The following is a 19,986-nucleotide window of genomic DNA, read 5'->3' as shown; positions in this document are numbered from 1 at the left end:
CAGACACTTTTTAAGATGGCACTGGAGTGCACTCGTGTCCTGCAGCGTAAGCGGGATGACGTCACTGGAATCAGAGCAACCCGTGCTGTCTTTGGGCAGGCGCGCTCTTTCATCAGGCTGAAGATACAGAGATGAAGAGCCTCAATATATTGGGACCTGCTCGCTGACACTAGAATTACACAATGGTTTGACTGCAAATCATATAATTTTTTTTTAATATAATGGGATCATCATTGTTTATATATATATATATATATTTTGGGGGGGTTGGGGGGGGCAAGAAGCTAGACTTGCCTAGGGCACCAAATAGGCTAGCAACGGCCCTGGACTCATTAAAGGGTTTCTGAAGTTCTCTAATGTTTCAAAATGTCAGACAAAGGGTTTTATTTTATATTTGTAATAATCTCCTTAAAGAAGATTTAAAGAACACAGACTTATCAAAGTGGTGTTTTGAGCCACATTGACCCTCTTACTCCTGGCCCTTGACAATATTTACAAAGGTGTTTTTACTTACATCCATAAATTAACACGAGTTCCCTGTAACTCTATCAAGATAACACTGCATTATAAACATAATGCCAATGATGCCCTTTCCCCAAGTTTTTGTTTCCTCCCCAAACCCCCCTTTCCCTTTTTTTTTTACCCTTACCCCCTATACCCTCTCTTTTACTTTCTCTATGGATACACACCTGTTGTTCTTTACACAGCAATACATTTCCATTTCACTGCTGTAGGCTATGATGCTTACTTTCTACTTCAGTGTGACTTGATTGTGTTGGAACGCATTAAACAGCCCTGAGGCATTGTAAATAGCCATGTATATTACCTTCTGTACCTTGTTGCCCCTTTAAAGAAGCTACTTTTGTATTTGACTGTAATGAAAGCTAGACTTAAAACATCAGAGGTATCCTATTTTGTTACTATGTGCCTACTCATTAATGGAAACTATACTATGCAATACTTATGTTATGTGGATCTGTATTTCCATGTTATAAACCCCCCCCAAAAAAATGTGAAACGTAATGCCAATGATAGATTTTCTTATTCATTGTCTATAAAAGCGAGTCCTATGTGTATGGGGTTAGATACAGCACAGCTTATTTTTTATGTTACTGAGCTCCTGCATTACATGTACCAATGTAAAAAGCTTGTAAAAATGGGCACCAATAATTTAACCTGAATTAGGCCTAAAACAGTTCTATAGAAAAGTAAGGTATGGCATTCCTACATCATTTTGCATTTCTACTAACTAAATGACACAGCACAAACAATTTACATTAATTAATTATGTAGACTAAAACCAATTTCTTGGCCATTACCTGGCCTTTTGATGCTCCTAAAGCTGTTCTTGTTCGTTCATTCTTGGATGGTGGAGTCTTCTCAAAGAGCCATGCCTAGGAAATAGAGACATTGTTGAAGCATTGCCTGTAACTGAAAAATGCCTAGGTGTGTTTAAAACCCAAAACTTGTGAAACCTCAAAGTAAGAATGTGATGACAAAGTGCATAAGCAGAGGTTGCCTTCAGTGAAAACTGCATGACAATGGTACCAAAGGAACATGCAGCTGAAGATATATGGAAATGTTTACTTTTGTTCTGTAAATTTAAGCTTCACTCTTCTCCCAACTTCCCTACTGGTCAATGTGGCCACCCATTACACGAATGGGCTTCAGTTGTCTATAGCTCTGGATCTACTTTTTCACATGCAATTTTTACCAGTTAACTTCTATTTATAAATACTTTTACTCTTCCTTAGTTTGAACTGTCCAATATCTTTGTTACATATTTGCTTTAAACGTCTTCAATGTATAAGTTCTGAAGGGCAGAGCAATGGATGTGAGCTGTTGTAGTTCCCCTGTTTGATCACTAGATGCCCCCATAGCTTAGATTCCAGTCCACTTAGGGGCTGCTTGGATTAAATGCCAGCCCTGCCCTGCTTGTCTTTCCATAAAGGCAGTGGTTACAGTCTGCGGACTTGAAGGTATTGGTTTTAGTATTAGAGCATTTGCATGAGTACAAAAACTGAGCTTTTTCACACTGCTACAATCACTTTGCTTACCTCTAACTCAGACCATGTGACTCTGCCTGAAGTTTCTTGCCGCTGTGTTAGGAAGTCCACCCAGGAATGAGAAGTAATTTGGGATTCTTGAGCTCTCTGTAGAAGAATCTTAACATCGCTTAAACTCAACGAGGAATCTCTGTTGAAGTCCAGAAGCTGGAAATCCCAGTAGACCTGAAATAAGAACTTACATGATGTATAATGAATGCAAATGGGGACACGTTTTTGCTTGTTTCCATTGGGTATATGACAGCAGAGAATGAATTGATCTGTGCACATTTTATCTATAACTATCACCTATATTTTTATAGGTATCATTCAAATTTGTAATATTAATTTTTCTGTATTTTGATGGTTACTGTTCATGATCACAATTTTTTTCACATTGACCATGCAACCTTATGAACATCTGAAACATTATCACAGTAGATTATGTACTGAAGGTGACTGATAAAGTTACTTACTATCTTGTAACTGTGATGGGGATTTTTTTGTATTTTATTGTTTTTTTCAAACAGCAGTGCTCATGTGCACCTTATTGTATAAACTGATCTGAGTGGTTGCCATTTAAAAAGAAAAAAAAAAAAACATTGCTAGTTGTTTATTTGCATAAATATTTTGTTCACACAGGTTTTAGAGCCCATTCAGACTAGCGCAACTCGATTTTGGGGGGCGACCTGTGAAGTCACATAATGGAAGCCTATGCAAGTCGCTCCGAGGTCGCCCCAAAGTAGTACAGGACCCTTTTTCTAAGACGGAGCGACTTGTGTCGCTCCTATTAGAACGGGTCCTGTGCTAACCAATGGACCGCGACATACCGCGACTTGTCAGGCTGACAAGTCGCCTGACAAGTCGTGCTAATGTGAATGGACTCTTAAACTCTGCACATGTGCATGTTTGGGTAAACTATAGATGTGTGAAATTCCCAGCTTATATATCATACTTCTGAGAGATAACGCAAGGGATGCTATATGCTGGAGGTTAGAGAAGGGACTTGCAGCTATTCAAAGCTCCACTAGGTGGCAACATAGCCATTTTATTTGGACCATGTACAACCTCCTTAGCAAAGATGAATCCTGAGATCCAGCCATCGGCATATTACACAGAGTTACATTAGTCCATCTTGGACCAGTGTAACTATGTATATACCATACCTGGCCGATGTCGCTGGAAGCTGGAAATCACTGAAGTATACACTGCTACTTCATTTGCTTCGGTGCCCCACGCCAAGCAGCTCTTCTACTTTGTGAACACAAAAGGTCAGCAGCTTGGCTCAGGTGCCATTCATAGAATGCTTTGTATTTTCCTAATGAATGCAAAGTGTTCTCTGATTGGATAAGGTGGAGAGGCAGGGTGGTGATATCACCTCTCCAATCAGTGAACGCTTCGCATTCATTCAGAAAATGTAAAGCATTCTCTGAATGCTGCCCATGCTGAGCGTTCAACCTCCTGTGTTCACAAGGCATCAGGCCGGCTGCTCAGCACAGGACCCAGAAGAAAGTGGAGATCACTGGAGTAGTGATGTCTCGTAGCATTGGCCATGTATGTCATATACTTAGTTATATTGGTCCAAACTAAATAATGTGGGGGTTGTATCTGGCTCTGATACTAGCCAGTGCTTCACCAGTCACTGACCTCACCGCACGTCCCTGACTACTTTGAAGTGGGTAGCCCAATCTGTAATCTGTTCAGTCATGCCCAAATCTGAAAGATACTTGAAAACAGCACATGCATGAAGAAGATAGCCGTGAACAATTGATAACATGTACCTGCTCTTGTTGCATATTCCCTCCTACCTGTGTGATATTCCAGCAGGACTCCGTGAGCCACAAATGACTGGGAAAGCCCATAAATGACCCAAACAAATGGCTGATTATATCTAAAACAACCATAGTAAGTAACCCTGAGGTAATATCAGTGAAACAAATCGAATGTACAATAGATGATTTCCTTTGTATTTTCAATAGGAGATGACAACCAGAGAACGTCAACGCACTACAGTTAAAGTGCGGGTCATTGTGCTGGATGGAGATGACCAATATCCACAATTCCTCCCATGTAACTTCATGTCTCATGATGGTCTTAATGTCTGTGTTAGCCCTAAATACTTGGTCAACATCACAACAGGAAAGGAGCTAGTGAGTATTCGTGGGTACAATGTTCCACCTCTATCTTTGTAAGGCAGTATTATGAAAAAATTGTGTAGTGGATATGAATAATGCACTTCTGTCTGTATTTTTAGACAGGGCCACTTGTCTTCTCTCCTGGACCTATATTTGCTGAAGATGGTGACAAAGGATTCATGGCTCCCATCTCATACTCCCTGCTGAAATTTATAGAGATTAAATGGGCTCATATGTAACTATGTATAACCTGCCGATACCTTGAATTATTCTTTACATTTTTCTATGCATTTAGTGTATTCTTTTGTAAGGCCTGTAGTTTTCATTTACACCTTTTTTCTGCTCTAAATAGCTGTTATCCATTCAGGTATCAGAAAGTATCTTGGTGGTCTAAATTAGTAGAAGTAAAATACAAAATAGCTAAAGAACAATTTAAAAATCTTATGTCAGTAATCTGAATTCAGTAAACAGTAAACTGTAATGTCTTACTATGCATTAGTTTTATTACTTCTTTTTCAATTATGAAGGTATGTACAAAGCCACATTTACTGTACATCATAGGAACTTAGCAGACCCTCAGCTTCTAGAAACCTATGTGGCTTGCCCTGCTCCATATACAAAACTATCTAACAAAAGCAGTTTTTAAAGTGGTGAGGTAGCAGGCAGATCACTATGCCCAAAGTGGAAGTGGACGTGGCTAATTGAGCATGGTTTACAGCAGGGATATGCAAACTGTGGCCCTTCAGATGTTGCAGAACTACAAGTCCCATGAAGCATAGCAAGACTCTGACAGCCACAAGCATGACACCCAGAGGCAGAGGCATGATGGGACTTGTAGTTTTGCAACAGCTGGAGGGCCACAGTTTGCATATCCCTGGTGTACAGGGTGACTGCTGCAGTATATAGGAGTGCACAAATCCAATATATTGTGTACATTGCTACAGCAAAGGTGCCATTAAAATGTATTTCAAGGCAAAAAACTATTTCTAGTTTTGGATAGAGTGAGGAAGGATTAGAACCCATATCCACATTATACTGCTGCCTGGGCTCTGTTAAAGAGATTTTCGTTACTTCCTGTCCTGCTGACAATGGTTTCATTGGACAGGAAGTGATGAAATCATCTGTAGTAGGGGCAAAGACAGAAATAAACATATAACAGGGGTTCCAGCCTCCTACTTTCCTACTAAGAGCATTTTCTTCTGGTAAAGGAGGACAGAGAGTAAGGTTAAAAACTCAACATGGTTTCTGTTTATTTCCCACGCTATCTAAAACTAAGGAGCGTTTTGGCTGGACATACACATTGAAGGCTCATCTTGGTGGGTGATCAGATCCATACACCCAAGCAAAGGGATGTGGAAGGCACAGGTCCTATTAAAATCCTACTGAAATCAATGATAGGCTGATGGCTGCAGGGATCTTTACTGAACTTCACACACATCCCATGTGTACATCTATGTGGGACAATGCACTGTTCAGAGCTGTGCATCAGTCCCATATTGATGCACATACGAGGAAGCACATGAAGATCCATGTAGCCATCTGCCATTGATTTTATTAGGCTGCCTTTACATGGCTGAATTGACCACCTAGACAAATAAACACACCCCTAAAGCAAGCAACTAGGGGCCATTTTAAAAAGCAGTATTATTGCTATACTGCGGCCCTACTACTGCTTAAAACAATGCCAACAAAAAAAAACAGAGCTTTGCAAATAAATAAAGCACACCTATGTACTTTATAATGTGCATTATGCTCCCAAAACCACAGTGGAGTGCGATAAAATGAAGAAAAAAAGGCAGGAGTAGAGACTGGTCATATGACCAGCCATAGTCACATAACCAGCTGTCCTCCAATCACAGAACTCTCTCTGCTTTGATATCGTTACATAGTTGGTCTGATTGAAAAAAGACACAAGTTTGTCTAGTTCAACCGATATGCAGAGAGAACCCTGCTACAGATTCCATACTGTGGCTTCTATGTTATAAATAGGCCAGATCTAGGATTCCAAAAGGACCTACAGCACATTTTATATTACATTGCCTTTACTATACAACTCATGAGTGCTGCTGAACAGGTGATCAGAAGAAGCTCATAATATCAAGACAAATTCCCATACTACAGTAGTTGCATTTATAATACATTGAATTTTAATGTTACCAAATTACTGTATTTGATGGAGTCATTTATTATCTGACTGGAGTTCAGCAGATTACATGATAGCTGGCTTTATTCATACAGAAACCATTGCTAGCACTGCTGACACACAAAGCTGAATCTGGCTGTCAAAGTGACAGCCAGCTCCCAACAGTTTCATTAGAGGAGTGGACAGGAGGGCCCCTCCCCCACCTCCCTGAAGCGCCACCAGGTCTAGTAATGGCAATTATGGATAATATATAATAAAAATTGACCTCTTAGGCACCCTACCAGGTCCTAGGGTCCTGCCTAGTTCAATTTACAGGTGATCCAGCTCTGCATACAACAAGGAAATTATTTGAAGCCTATGTATATCAAAAACATTTTTGGAAAGAGTGTGGAAAGTTTAGAAACACCCTTGTTAGTTTGCGTTGCTTGCTGCCCCTGCTTGGGAGATTGAATTTCTTTATTTGTCCTAGTAACCACTGTCTCTGGAAGGTCAGAGCCACAAAAGAATTAAATAGCCCCATGGGGTTATCACCCCTAACACCCATTTGTTTTATGAATACATTTTACTTTTAATAGAGGTGACAAGCTGCCTGCTGTTGCTAGGAAGATTTACCTCAGCTGCTGAGCACTGGATTGGTGACAAATCTTTTGTCGGAAAACGTCTATCCAATGAGTGTATCCTTTTACATATACAGTGGGTACGGAAAGTATTCAGACCCCCTTAAATTTTTCACTCTTTGTTATATTGCAGCCATTTGCTAAAATCATTTAAGTTCATTCTTCTTCCTCATGAATGTACACACAGCTCCCCATATTAACAGAAAAACACAGAATTGTTGACATTGTTGCAGATTTATTAAAAAAGAAAAACTGAAATATCACATGGTCCTAAGTATTCAGACCCTTTGCTGTGACACTCATATATTTAACTCAGGTGCTTTCCATTTCTTCTGATCATCCTTGAGATGGTTCTACACCTTCATTTGAGTCCAGCTGTGTTTGATTATACTGATTGGACTTGATTAGGAAAGCCACACACCTATCTATATAAGACCTTCCAGATCACAATGCATGTCAGAGCAAATGAGAATCATGAGGTCAAAGGAACTGCCTGAAGAGCTCAGAGACAGAATTGTGGCAAGGCACAGATCTGGCCAAGGTTACAAAAAGATTTTTTGCTGCACTTAAGATTCCTTAGAGCACAGTGGCCTCCATAATCCTCAAATGGAAGACGTTTGGGACGACCAGAACCCTTCCTAGAGCTGGCCGTCCGGCCAAACTGAGCTATCGGGGGAGAAGAGCCTTGGTGAGAGAGGTAAAGAAGAACCCAAAGATCACTGTGGCTGAGCTCCAGAGATGCAGTCAGGAGATGGGAGAAAGTTGTAGAAAGTCCACCATCACTGCAGCCCTCCACCAGTCGGGGCTTTATGGCAGAGTGGCCCGACGGAAGCCTCTCCTCAGTGTAAGACACATGAAAGCCCGCATGGAGTTTGCTAAAAAACACCTGAAGGACTCCAAGATGGTGAGAAATAAGATTCTCTGGTCTGATGAGACCAAAATAGAACTTTTTGGCCTTAATTCTAAGCGGTATGTGTGGAGAAAACCAGGCACTGCTCATCACCTGTCCAATACAGTCCCAACAGTGAAGCATGGTGGTGGCAGCATCATGCTGTGGGAGTGTTTTTCAGTTGCAGGGACAGGACGACTGGTTGCAATCGAGGGAAAGATGAATGCGGCCAAGTACAGGGATATCCTGGACAAAAACCTTCTCCAGAGTGCTCTGGACCTCAGACTGGGCCGAAGGTTTACCTTCCAACAAGACAATGACCCTAAGCACACAGCTAAAATAACGAAGGAGTGGCTTCACAACAACTCCGTGACTGTTCTTGAATGGCCCAGCCAGAGCCCTGACTTAAACCCAATTGAGCATCTCTGGAGAGACCTAAAAATGGCTGTCCATCAACGTTTACCATCCAACCTGACAGAACTGGAGAGGATCTGCAAGGAGGAATGGCAGAGGATCCCCAAATCCAGGTGTCAAAGACTTGTTGCATCTTTCCCAAAAAGACTCCTGGCTGTATTAGATCAAAAGGGGGCTTCTACTAAATACTGAGCAAAGGGTCTGAATACTTAGGACCATGTGATATTTCAGTTTTTCTTTTTTAATAAATCTGCAACAATGTCAACAATTCTGTGTTTTTCTGTCAGTATGGAGTGCTATGTGTACATTCATGAGGAAGAAGAATGAACTTAAATGATTTTAGCAAATGGCTGCAATATAACAAAGAGTGAAAAATTTAAGGGGGTCTGAATACTTTCCGTACCCACTGTATATATATATATATACCTATATACACATATATATATATATACACACACACATATATATATATATATATATATATATATATATATATATATATATATATAATATATAACGCATGAATTATATTCTAATCACTTTTTGGAAAAAAATAATACCGTATTTTCCGGCGTATAAGACGACTGGGCGTATAAGACGACCCCCCTAATTTTCATCTACCGGTAATACTTATACTTAGGTTACCTTGGAGATATTATACTCTCATAGATCTCCAAGGTACCCCAAGTACTGTAATACATGTAATCTCTCATAATATCTCCAAGGTACCCTAAGTATAAGTATTACCAGTAGATGTAATCTCAAGACGATGGCTGTGTGGGAATCCTGTACCGGTATACCGTATGTACCGTAGCTTCGACTACATACAGTATTACGCGCTGAGCCAATCACAGTGAGCGATGTATTCTAATATTGAATGCAAAGCCTGCTCGGATTGGCAGAGTCAGAGAGGCGGGGCTAATGTTACTCTGTCAATAATAGAATACATCGCTCTCCCTGATTGGCTCAGCGCGGTATACTGTATGTAGCCAAAGCTACGGCACATACGGTATACCGTTACACAATTCCCACAGAGCCAGCGTCTTGAGAGATTACATCTACGGGTAATACTTATACTTAGGTTACCTTGGAGATATTATACTCGGTGTATAAGACGACCCCCCATTTTTGGGGGATTTTTTTGAGGTTCAAAAGTAGTCTTATACGCCAGAAAATACAGTAATAATAATCTAATCAATAATATAATTTTATTATATATATTATATATTATATAATGAAATTATATTATTGATTAGATTATAATTCATGCGTTTGTGTTTCAAATTTATCACATCTGGGATGTCTACTAGAGTCTTGTTTTGGTCAGGTTTAAGTCAGTAATTACTAAGAATTGTAGGCCTATAATACATAACGCCGAATTTCCATGAAAAAAATTGTACCGCTTTTGGTACATAATTCCTGACATAATCATACCGCCAGGGAGGTTAACGGTTAACAGCGGTTCTGTTTGGTATTAAGAGGTAAAGTTCATAATTTAAAGTGTTTGAAACCCAATAAAGGGGCCGCAGCTTAAACTTTTCCACAATCCTTGCTGTGTGTTTATTTTATATTTTAGGTATGTTCTTATGGTATGATGGGTGGTAATGGGGTGTACAATCCCATAGGAAGTGATGGCAAATCCAAAATGTTACAGTTGTCATCAGAACAAGACTTCAGTGTAAAGGTTACATTTGGAACAAACAGTATATTCCTGTGACATTTGGTTACGAAGAGCATTTCGTTCATTCTTTGGAGATCTCCTCTTACTTCCTGTTGCATCTCAGGGACAGGAAGTAAGGGAAAGCTCTCTAACAGAACAAAAAATAAATAAACATAAAAATACATTATTAGCTTTAGGATGATGAAGCAGGGCTTCAGCATATTTCTAGCCAAACTGTGAACTCATACTGTATATACATTTCTACATTGTATGTCAATTTTTTTTCTACCCAATTCCTATTAATCTGAACAATCTTGAGATTTTTTGTGACAATCCCCACACATTTCCTTCCTTGAATTCTGTGACACATGTTCACTGTGCCCTGTGATTAGGTACTACTGTGTCACACATTTCACAGAGCCTGCCTTCAAACCTACAGAGGTGATGAGAGGAGGAGTTTCAGGAGGCGGAGTCAGTACAGGAATCATTGCTTGTAGACTGCAAGGTACCATGGGATATGTAGGAGAGGAAACGCTGCTAAGCATGCAGGGAATCCAGGAAGTTGTGGAAAGAGATGACCAGCAAACAGGCAGAACTCACAACATGAAATTCGATTTTTCAAGTAATTTTATATTGGATTGTTAAAGATAGCTGTGGTTTGTATTGCAAATACAATGCTGGAGATATAAAATAAAAGTGTATTAATTTGCTTATTGATTTTTATTTGCTTATAGCCTGTGACTGATTTTCCACAAATTTCTTCTGTACTTACAATTTTTTTTTTTTTTTTCTCAATATAAAACTTTTATTCGTGAAAATGAACAAACAATGAATAGTATGCATTACAATGGTAAAGTGTATATCAAATTTAGACATTTTGTTCAGTAACATTCAAATAAGGCTAAGAAACATTCATATAAGGTATCCACAATCCATTCTCAAAGAGAAGGTGTGAGACGCATAAATGAAAATAGACCTGCATATAGATTTCCAAACGTATAAATTTTATAAGCATATAGTCCATAAAGAGGAATGTAAGTCAGTTACTGTTGTGAAATTGTCCAACAGACGAGTCACGTGAAGTGGCTCGTCTGTATAATGAAGAAAAACAGAGAAAAAAGGAAGAGAAAGAAAGATGAGAGATGAAAAGAAATATAAAGGAGTGAGAAGTAGAGATAATAGAAGAGTGGGACGGGGTAGGGAAGTAAAGGGGTGGGGGATAGGGGTGGGGTAAAAGTTGTCAACGTTCCTGAGTTTGAGTGAATGACCTATTTGAGTCTTATTGAGCTGCCATAAGGTCTTTGTACTCTGATGAGACCGTGAATGTTTTCCAGGGGGACCACATTTTTTGAAAAATATCATTTCTTTCCAGTTTTATAGCCAGAGTCTCCTCCATCTCATATATGTAGCCAATTCTGTCCAGCCAATCTTTTGTTGTGGGGGCCACTTTTGTATTCCAATGTATTGGGATGAGGGATTTAGCAGCGTTAAGCATATGTCTTGTCAATGATTTTTTGTATTTTCTATAGGGAAAATGATTAATGTGTAGTAGACAACATGCTGCGTCTAGATTGAGCGTAGTTTCTGTAATATGTCGTATCCATTTGGAAATTTCTTTCCAGAAGCTTTCTATGACAGGACAATCCCACCAAATGTGGAGGAATGTGCCTTGAGATGAACCACATCGCCAACACGTACTAGTGTTTTGTTCAGACCAACGGTGAAGGACAACAGGTGTGTGGTACCATTGGGTTCTGATTTTATAGGATGTCTCCTGTATTTTCGTGCTCAAAGAACATTTATGAGAAAAACAACAGGCTTTCTCCCATTGAGCTGGTGTGAATAAACAGCCTAGTTCCTGTTCCCACTTTTCTTTATATGGGTCAATAAAATCTGGTGACACCGTGATAAGCTTTTTGTACGATTGGGATGTGGCACCCTCAACCCTCTCTCCTTTCACGCACTGCTCCTCAAAACCTGTCAGTGGCCTATAAAGGAGTTCTTTACGTTTAGTGCGTGAGATGTAATCGTGCAGTTGTAGGTAGGACCAGAACTTTAGGGGGTTTTCGCTCGAGCAATCCAGTTTAAGATTGTCAAAGGACCTAAATGTGTTGTTTCGGAAACAATCATCGGGAGCAGACGGCCATTCTTTTCTAGAAGAAAAGAGTTATTCTCAATACCAAGCAAAAAGTCTGGGTTTTTGTGAAGTGGTACACGTGGACTTGGGAAGGAGGAGATCTTTTGTGCCAATGCTACATTTTTGAAAATGTTAAGGGTATTACTTATGAGCGGGTGTTTCTTGATGTCTGTGTGGTCTGTCCACAAGAGGTGGTGTGAAGGTATAGAGCTCCATCCAACTTCCACACCCACCCAGTCTTTGCTGTTAGAATGGCAATGCCAGTCTAGGACCCTTGTCAGGTGCGTTGCTTGATAATACTTTTGGAAGTTTGGCAACGCCATACCACCATTCAGTTTAGGCATTTGTAAATAGCTAAGTTTAATTCGTGGTTTTCTATTTGCCCAAACAAAAGTTCTTTGTAAGGCCGTTAATTTACGGAAAAAAAGTGTGGGTATCTTGACTGGGAGCGTGTGGAAGAGGTAAAGCAACCTCGGCAGTACCGTCATTTTTATGATGGACGCCCTGCAAAACCAAGAAAATGTCTTCACATTCCATTTTTTAAGGTCCCCTGCTATTTGTTTCAGTATGGGTATAAAATTTGCTTCGTATAAGTCATCTATCTGTTTCGTAAGTTTGATGCCTAGGTATTTCAATGCCTTGGGTTCCCATCTATATGGGCAATTTGCTTTCGTTAGTTTGAGGAGATCATTAGAGAGGGTTAGGTTAAGGGCTTCGGACTTACTGTGATTAATTTTAAAATTAGATAGATATCTATATTTGTTGAATTGGTTATTTAAATTTGGGATAGAGATGTGCGGTTGGGATATGAAGAATAGTAGGTCATCTGCGTAAGCTGAGAGCTTAAACTCTCTAGTTCCTCTTTGGAAGCCATGAATGTCTGGAGAAAGGTTTATGGTGCGGATTAGGGGTTCAAGGGTCAGAATAAACAAAAGCGGTGACAAGGGACAACCTTGTCTGGTACCATTTCTCAGTGGGAATGGAGAAGACAGGCTGTTATTAACCTTGACCCTTGCTGTGGGGTTTGAATACAAAATTTGAAGCCAACTCATCATATTCGGTCCCATTCCAATATGCTTACATGTGTGCATTATAAAATCCCACGCCACCCTGTCGAAGGCCTTCTCCGCATCTGTGGAGAGCAGAAGGCCCTCGACAGCAGTGTCTCGTACTCCATGAATTAAGTTTATCGCTTTTATGACACTATCTTTGGCCTCCTTTCCCTGCATAAATCCCACCTGTTCTGGCCCTATGATATGATGTAGCAGGGTACCTAGTCTAGTTGCCATTATTTTAGTCAAAATCTTTAAGTCTAAATTTAGGAGCGAAATTGGCCTATAGCTTGCACAGATAGTAGGGACTTTGTCGGGTTTGGGGATGACTGAGATGTGTGCCATCAAAAAATCTCTGGATGGGACATGTTTTCCAAGCATGGAATTTAATGCGTTTGTGAGATGAGGCGCTATTGAATCTATATATATTTTATAGTACTGGGATGTGAAGCCGTCTGGGCCCGGACTCTTCCCCGTTTTCAATTCTTTTATTGCATTCTTCGTTTCTTCTACTGAAATCATCTTTTCTAGTTCATCCAATGCATCTTTCGGCAAGACTGGTAACCCACTGTTGACCAGGTAATCCCGGATTAGCTCGTCACGGGATCCGTGTAACCCCTCGGGTTTTTCTGCGGTGGAATAGGATATAATTTGGAATAGAAAGATCCAAAGTTGTCTGCTATTTTGTGTGGGTCTCTTATCAATTCACCATCTTTGCCTTTGATGCAATGGATATTGTTGTCAAGTTGGGTTTCCTTCAAGGCCCTAGCTAATAGTTTACCTCCCTTATCCCCCTGTTCATAATAGATTGACTTTTTGAGGAACAGTGACCTTTTGATCTTAAATTGTAGGAGATCATTCAAAGCCTTTCTTTTTGTTGCTAGTTCTTGCTCTATTTTTGCGAAGTGCTGAATTTGTGTTGCCCTTCAAGTTCAGAGATTTTCTTTATCAGGGTTTCCGTGAGTTTGTCCCTCTCCTTTTTACATATTGCCCCATGCCTAATGAGCTCACCTCTGACCACACACTTGTGTGCTTCCCAGAGCAATAGGGGTGAGATATCCTCTGAAGCATTATCTTTGAAATAATTTGTTATGGTATTTTGAATGTCATCTTGAATGTTTTTTTTCACTAACAGTGATGAATTCAATCTCCATGTGAACTCACTTCTAGCTGGTGTGTCTATTATAAGCGAAATGGAGACCGATGCATGGTCCGAAAAGGAAATAATGCCTATGTCAGCATTGGTCAGTTTGAAAAGGTCTCTTTGGGTTATGTAAATGTGATCTATCCGAGTGTATCTTTTGTGTGGGGCTGAGTAGAATGTGTAATCTTTTACTGTCGGGTTAAGCGCTCTCCATGTGTCAATAAGTGTTAGGGATCTGAGGAGTGTTTTAATTTTTTTAATGATTTTGTATGAGATACAAGATTTACCCGAGGATGTGTCTTGTAATGGGTATGTTAAAATCCCCCCCCCCTAGTATTATGCATCCCTTTGCATGTTTTTTAAGTTCATCTATAATCAAGTTACAGAATGTGATGTGTGCTGTATTCGGAAAGTAGACGTTCGCCAACGTCATCGGATTTCCGTTAAGGGTTCCTATCAAGAGCAGATATCTACCATCTGGATCTGATATCTGTTCGTCTAGTTTAAATGTGCAATTTTTATGGAGCAGGATTGTCACTCCTTTTGTTTTGGCTTGAGAATTGGTTGCATGAAAAATCTTAGGATAATATCTAGTACTTAATTTGGGTATGTTGGCACTATGGAAGTGTGTTTCCTGCAAGTATTTGAGCTTTGGATTTTTTAAGCTCATACAATAGGCGACTTCTTTTTTCTGGGATGTTAAGGCCATTTACGTTATGAGATATAATAAAGGGCACTTTATCTAACCGTGAATAGGCCATCTTGTAATGTTTAAGAGGAAGGGAAAGAGGGGGAGGAGGGTCGGATGGGGGTAAGGGAGAAAACAGAAAAGAGAAGAGAGTGAAGTTCGAGAAAAGTCGAGAAAAAAGACACCAAATAGGTAACAACGACCACCTGTGACTAACTAGTCCAGATGGAAGGTAAAGTTTCAGCGGCTACAATAGTATAAAATGGCTCCTGTTACACTGTAAGAACAGGTGAACAGTCTGCCAGCCTCTGTCTGGGGGAAAAATGGTTGGCACCCTCAGAAATGACCACTTCATCCAAAAGGGAAAATAAACCAGGAAATGGAACAATACTAATTTTCCCAGATGTATCAAGTTCTATGAATAAATCAGTCATTCCAGGAGGCCCTTCTACTCCATAGAAAAAGGATAACATTAAACAATGAAAACCGGTATACTTCAGGAAGCATACCTTTAAAATACTTACAGCTTGTTAACAGGGATTTGGGTACCTACGTTGAGAAGATCGGTATCTGAAAAAAGTAAACTCACTTTTCGGTACCCCTGTCTGCTTAGCTCCTGTGAGTCCGCATCTTGACATAAATACAATGGTAATCTTCCATTGTAGATGCTCGCGTATGCATTATGACAATGCTATGGGTACATGGATCGTTTATCCAGTATCCAGCAATGGATTCCCCAACATTAGATCAAGCAGTGACATTTCCCTATATAAATGTCTGTCAGAGATCATTTGTCACTTTGCCTACGCGAGCAGAACAAAAGGGGTTCTTGTACTAGAAGAAGGAAACTATAATATCAGATAGCATTGAAAAAGTGGAGAACACTTATCATTAACAATTGTATATGAACCAGGGTGATCATAGGAATATATGTCACTATACATCTTTACTGCAAAGTCCAACACATTCACGTGGGTGGTACCTAAAGACCAATGACTTAATTCAAAGTTAATTCTAACTGCATTGCGATAACATAATAACTGCTGCTACCTGGTTGCGCATCCATGTACTACCGCACCAACAGTCATCAGCTATGGAAGTCATTACTTACAGTTTAGATAAATGAATATGGTCAATTAACCTACAGAAATAACATTAGCGTTAGCATTAGGGAGTAACGATGGTATCTTAAGAAAGGTTTTCCAGAACTGTGTTCTTGTTCACGTCGCCATGGTAATCATGACCTTGTTTTTAATGACCAATCATCATGGGTCAAAGTAGAATAGTGGTATGTGGTCTCCACAGTATCAAGGTAAAAGATTAAATGTAAATGTGTCTCAACTTCACACCGATCATTACTCCTAAACAGTTGAAGTCATAGTTTTAAGTATAGACATCTAGTTCTAGGTTCCAGATTGAATTCGGGGTAAGGAAAAGTCATCTTCTTCCAATGTGGGTGTGAATGGGACGACACGGTCGATCACCTGCATTTATCATTTATCAAGAATGCGGCCATGCAGGCAGAAAAAGTAGACAAAGTTCATTCAATAGAGCCATTTATGATCTCTTATTCTCGGTGTCCTTGGTGGGGATGAGAATAGATTTCCAGGGTCACTAAACTTTTGTCTCTTTCCGCTTTTCCTGCCTGGGGTTCGCGCTGGAGAGGGATTAGGGGTTCTTTGGTTGCCCATGGGATCTTGGGGGAGCAAAAACTCAGCATACCAATCTGGAAGGGAGATTGGTTCAAGGTGTAAGGAGTCACAAAAGGCTGGCAAATCATCCGGGGTTTTGAGCATATATTGTCTGCCCCCTGAGCTGGCCTGCAGGGCAAAAGGAAACTTCCAGCGGTACGGTATATGTTTTGCCTGTAGAATTTCCAGTAGTGGTTTCAGTGCCCTTCTATTTTTTAGCGTGATAGGGGACAGATCCTGGAATAGGAGGATCGGTTGCTCATTAAAAATGATCTGATCATTTTGGCGCGCCTGTTTCAGAATCTCTTCTTTCAAAGGATGACTGCTTAGACAGCATATGATGTCACGAGGCGGGGTATTATCTGGTGCTTTAGGCCTAAGGGCTCTGTCAAAATCAATTGGAGATTCTGCGGGTCTGCTTAAGAGGCCGTTGAAGATCGAGCATAAAGCGGGTTTCAATCGATCATTATCAACCTCTTCTGGTACTCCTCTCACCCTAATGTTATTTCGTCTACCCCTGTTATCCAGGTCTTCCAGTTGACGATTCATCATTATTAGATGTGATGAGTGTGAGTTAGTCACCTCCTCAAGCCGTTGTATAGCTCTGTCTCTTGACCTACCAGCTTTCTCCCCTACTGCCATTTGTTCCTTAATGCCCATAATGTCAGTCTTAAGGTCAATTAGTGCTGCAGCAAACGATCCCTTAATGTCTGCTGCGATGGCAGTTATGTCGTTGAAAGTTAATGTACGGTCCGGTCTAGCACACTCACCTCCCAGATCTTCTGATGCGGCCAGAGATTCTAGATCATCTTCTTCCCCTGTTGGGGCCGGAATTTGCGCCATTTTGGAATTCGCCATCCAAAGTCTTGAACAGATCGGGTATAACCTTGCTACCCTCTGATTTTCCAGACCGTAGTTGTTTTGGGTGTAGTCCAGGCTTCGAGAGCTTGCCCATTTCAGGAGCGGTTTGCTATGGATGAAGCTGTATAGCTGTGGAGCAGGAGGGCCGCCAGCGGAATGGCCCTAGCAGGCAGCCATTCCGTTCGTGCGCACAACCACGCTCCCCCACATCTTGTATATAGATAGAAAAGTCATATGTCACTTAACAGTATTAGAGTGTACTGCCAATAAAAGGGTTTCTATAATGTTGGGAAAGTTGTGCAGTACTCTGGAGACTCAATCAGACAGTGTGACAAGGACCAGTCCAGCTTAGGGGGTGGGTATGATTGTGGTAAAGCGTGGATTAGATGTCCAGTGTCTCTTATAGGAGGTGAGGCTGTGCTTGTGGGATAAGAACACTCTGCCTGCAGCAGTGCTGTGCCCACTGATTCCTCTAATGGCAGATAGTGCGGCCTAAGGGACTGCTGGGTCACAATTGGAGTGTCTGAGTGGGGCAGGGGTGGCAGTATTAATGGGGGATGCCTGAAAGTCGCTTGAAGGGCTTAGTACCTCAGCCTTACTGGGCCTCGTGTGCACTCTCGGGTGCTCCTCTATAGGAAAGGCCGCAGTCTCGGGCAGTGACTAGGTCGCAGGCACAGAGCTCTCCTGTTTGACCTTTTAACTGGTCGATGAGGGACTGACCAGCTCGTGTGGGTCCGCTGGGGGCACTCTGCAGTGTTGTGCAGGCTACTGGCGGGGATATGAATGCTGCAAGACAGCTCCGGGCCTAGGCTAAGATGGCGGTTGCGGCCGTGGAGACAGGAGCCAGCACCCAGCTCGGGGGACTCCCCCAAAGTAGAGGCTCGGTAGCGGTGGTGTTTTGGCAGCGGTGCCTACCTCCTTCCTCGGATGCTCGATCCCGGACCTCGCGGAAGGTGAGCCCGTGGCCGGATGCCGCTGTAATCGAGTCCCCGGCTTCTGGTCCCGCCTAGGCCGCAAATGGCGATCCGCCTCAGGTAGTCTGATTTCAAAAAATTTTGCCTGGTTAGAGTCTTTAGGGGTTGGGGGTGCTAGGCAAGCATTGATGCCCCCGAAAAAAACAGCTAAATCCGAGGATTGCTCCGGAATTCAGTTGTTGAATCGGCGGAGCTCTTGTCTCCTACGTCTGCCTTGTTCCCCTTCCGGTCACGCCCCTACAATCTTATAAATGCTTGTATAGAGCATTCTTAAGAAATATGTCTATGAGATATTTCTAAAAACAGAACAGGTATTATATAAATAAGAACCAGACAAGACCATGAAATTGTTAAAAATAAAATAATCTGCATCCTTTTTTTTCAGGTTAGTGAATACATTTACAATATCAAGTTGCTCACCTGTTCCTTCACCCAACGCCGCCTTTCCACTTCCACCAGGACATCCAGCAACCTGGAGGAACAGCAGAAAGCACTGTGCAGCCTTACCCCACAAACCTGTAGAGAGAGACCACATTGTAAAGAACTAGTAGCAAAGCAAGTCAAGAAAAGTCAAAGTAAAGCATTAAAGTGATTGTAAACGATCACCTTGTAAAACAACCTATTCAGTTAAAAATAGAAATGAAAGGCAAAACATATTTGTATAGATTAAAAAAAACAGTATAAATACCTTTTCTCTTTTTATAAGTGATCACATTCTGTCTGTTCTCTGGTGCATAGGAGCTGGGGGAAGAGAAGCTGCAGCACACTGTGCTTCCCAGTGAATGGCTGTGCAGCGGGGGGGGGGGGGGTGTCAGGATAAGTCTGATCATTGGAGGAGAGCACACTGAGTTCCCAGCATAGAGAAATTGTGTGTGAACCAGGCAGGGACTTTACAAGCACGATTTTCATAAAATACATTTTATTGAAAAATATTTTGATTAAAATCTACAATGAAGAATGCATATATTTCAATGCGGAATTTGACATGTACAAATCATGATAGACACAAGAACAAAAAATAATATAATAAAAAATCCTACTACATATTAGGATATACACTGGTGGGTGTTTGCGATGCTCGACATGTTGCGATTTATGTATAAAGCTTCATCAGGAGCTAATCATGACTCTGCATAGGATTTGTAGTAACATGGGCCGGATTAGAGGGCCCACCACATTGAGTTTAACGAGGAAGGTGATCAATTGTGCAGTTGGATTCCAAAAACCAGAGGATTGTAGAGCAAAAAGAGACTAGTTACAAAACTCGCTGGTGTTTAGACCCAGCTAAGCCTACGGCCTGGGCCATAAAACGCCTGAGTTTATAGAATCTGCAATATGTAGCTATAAGGAGAGCCCCAAAAAGGCGCTGTTTTGCGCAAAGTACAAACGGGTTATACAGCCAAAGAATCCAAGTGCGTGTGATCACCTAGCTCGGATGGGGAACCGCCACCAGGTGATTAGGGCATAGTACAAATTAAAGCTGAACTCATAAGCAAGTATTGTCTAAATACAAAAGCCATCTGTATTTATCCTTGA

General features: G+C 41.1%; 1 protein-coding gene across 1 annotated transcript in view; it reads right to left on the bottom strand.

The window, feature by feature from the left end:
• Positions 1 to 19,986, bottom strand: part of LOC309552567 (uncharacterized protein) — a 113,776-nt gene that overhangs the window by 89,009 nt on the left and 4,781 nt on the right. Inside the window, exons 3-5 of the mRNA XM_082253517.1 lie at positions 18,871 to 18,966; positions 2,058 to 2,231; positions 1,320 to 1,394 (exon numbers count right to left, since the gene is read on the bottom strand). Coding sequence (XP_082109643.1) covers positions 1,320 to 1,394; positions 2,058 to 2,231; positions 18,871 to 18,966 — 345 coding nt within the window. The remainder of the gene's footprint in view (positions 1 to 1,319; positions 1,395 to 2,057; positions 2,232 to 18,870; positions 18,967 to 19,986) is intronic.

This window comes from Pelophylax lessonae (genome assembly GCF_965119305.1).
Source record: "Pelophylax lessonae genome assembly, chromosome: 4".
Lineage (NCBI taxonomy): Eukaryota > Metazoa > Chordata > Amphibia > Anura > Ranidae > Pelophylax > Pelophylax lessonae.
The sequence above is the reverse complement of the archived record's forward strand: the minus strand, read 5'-3'. Positions and strand labels throughout refer to the sequence as shown.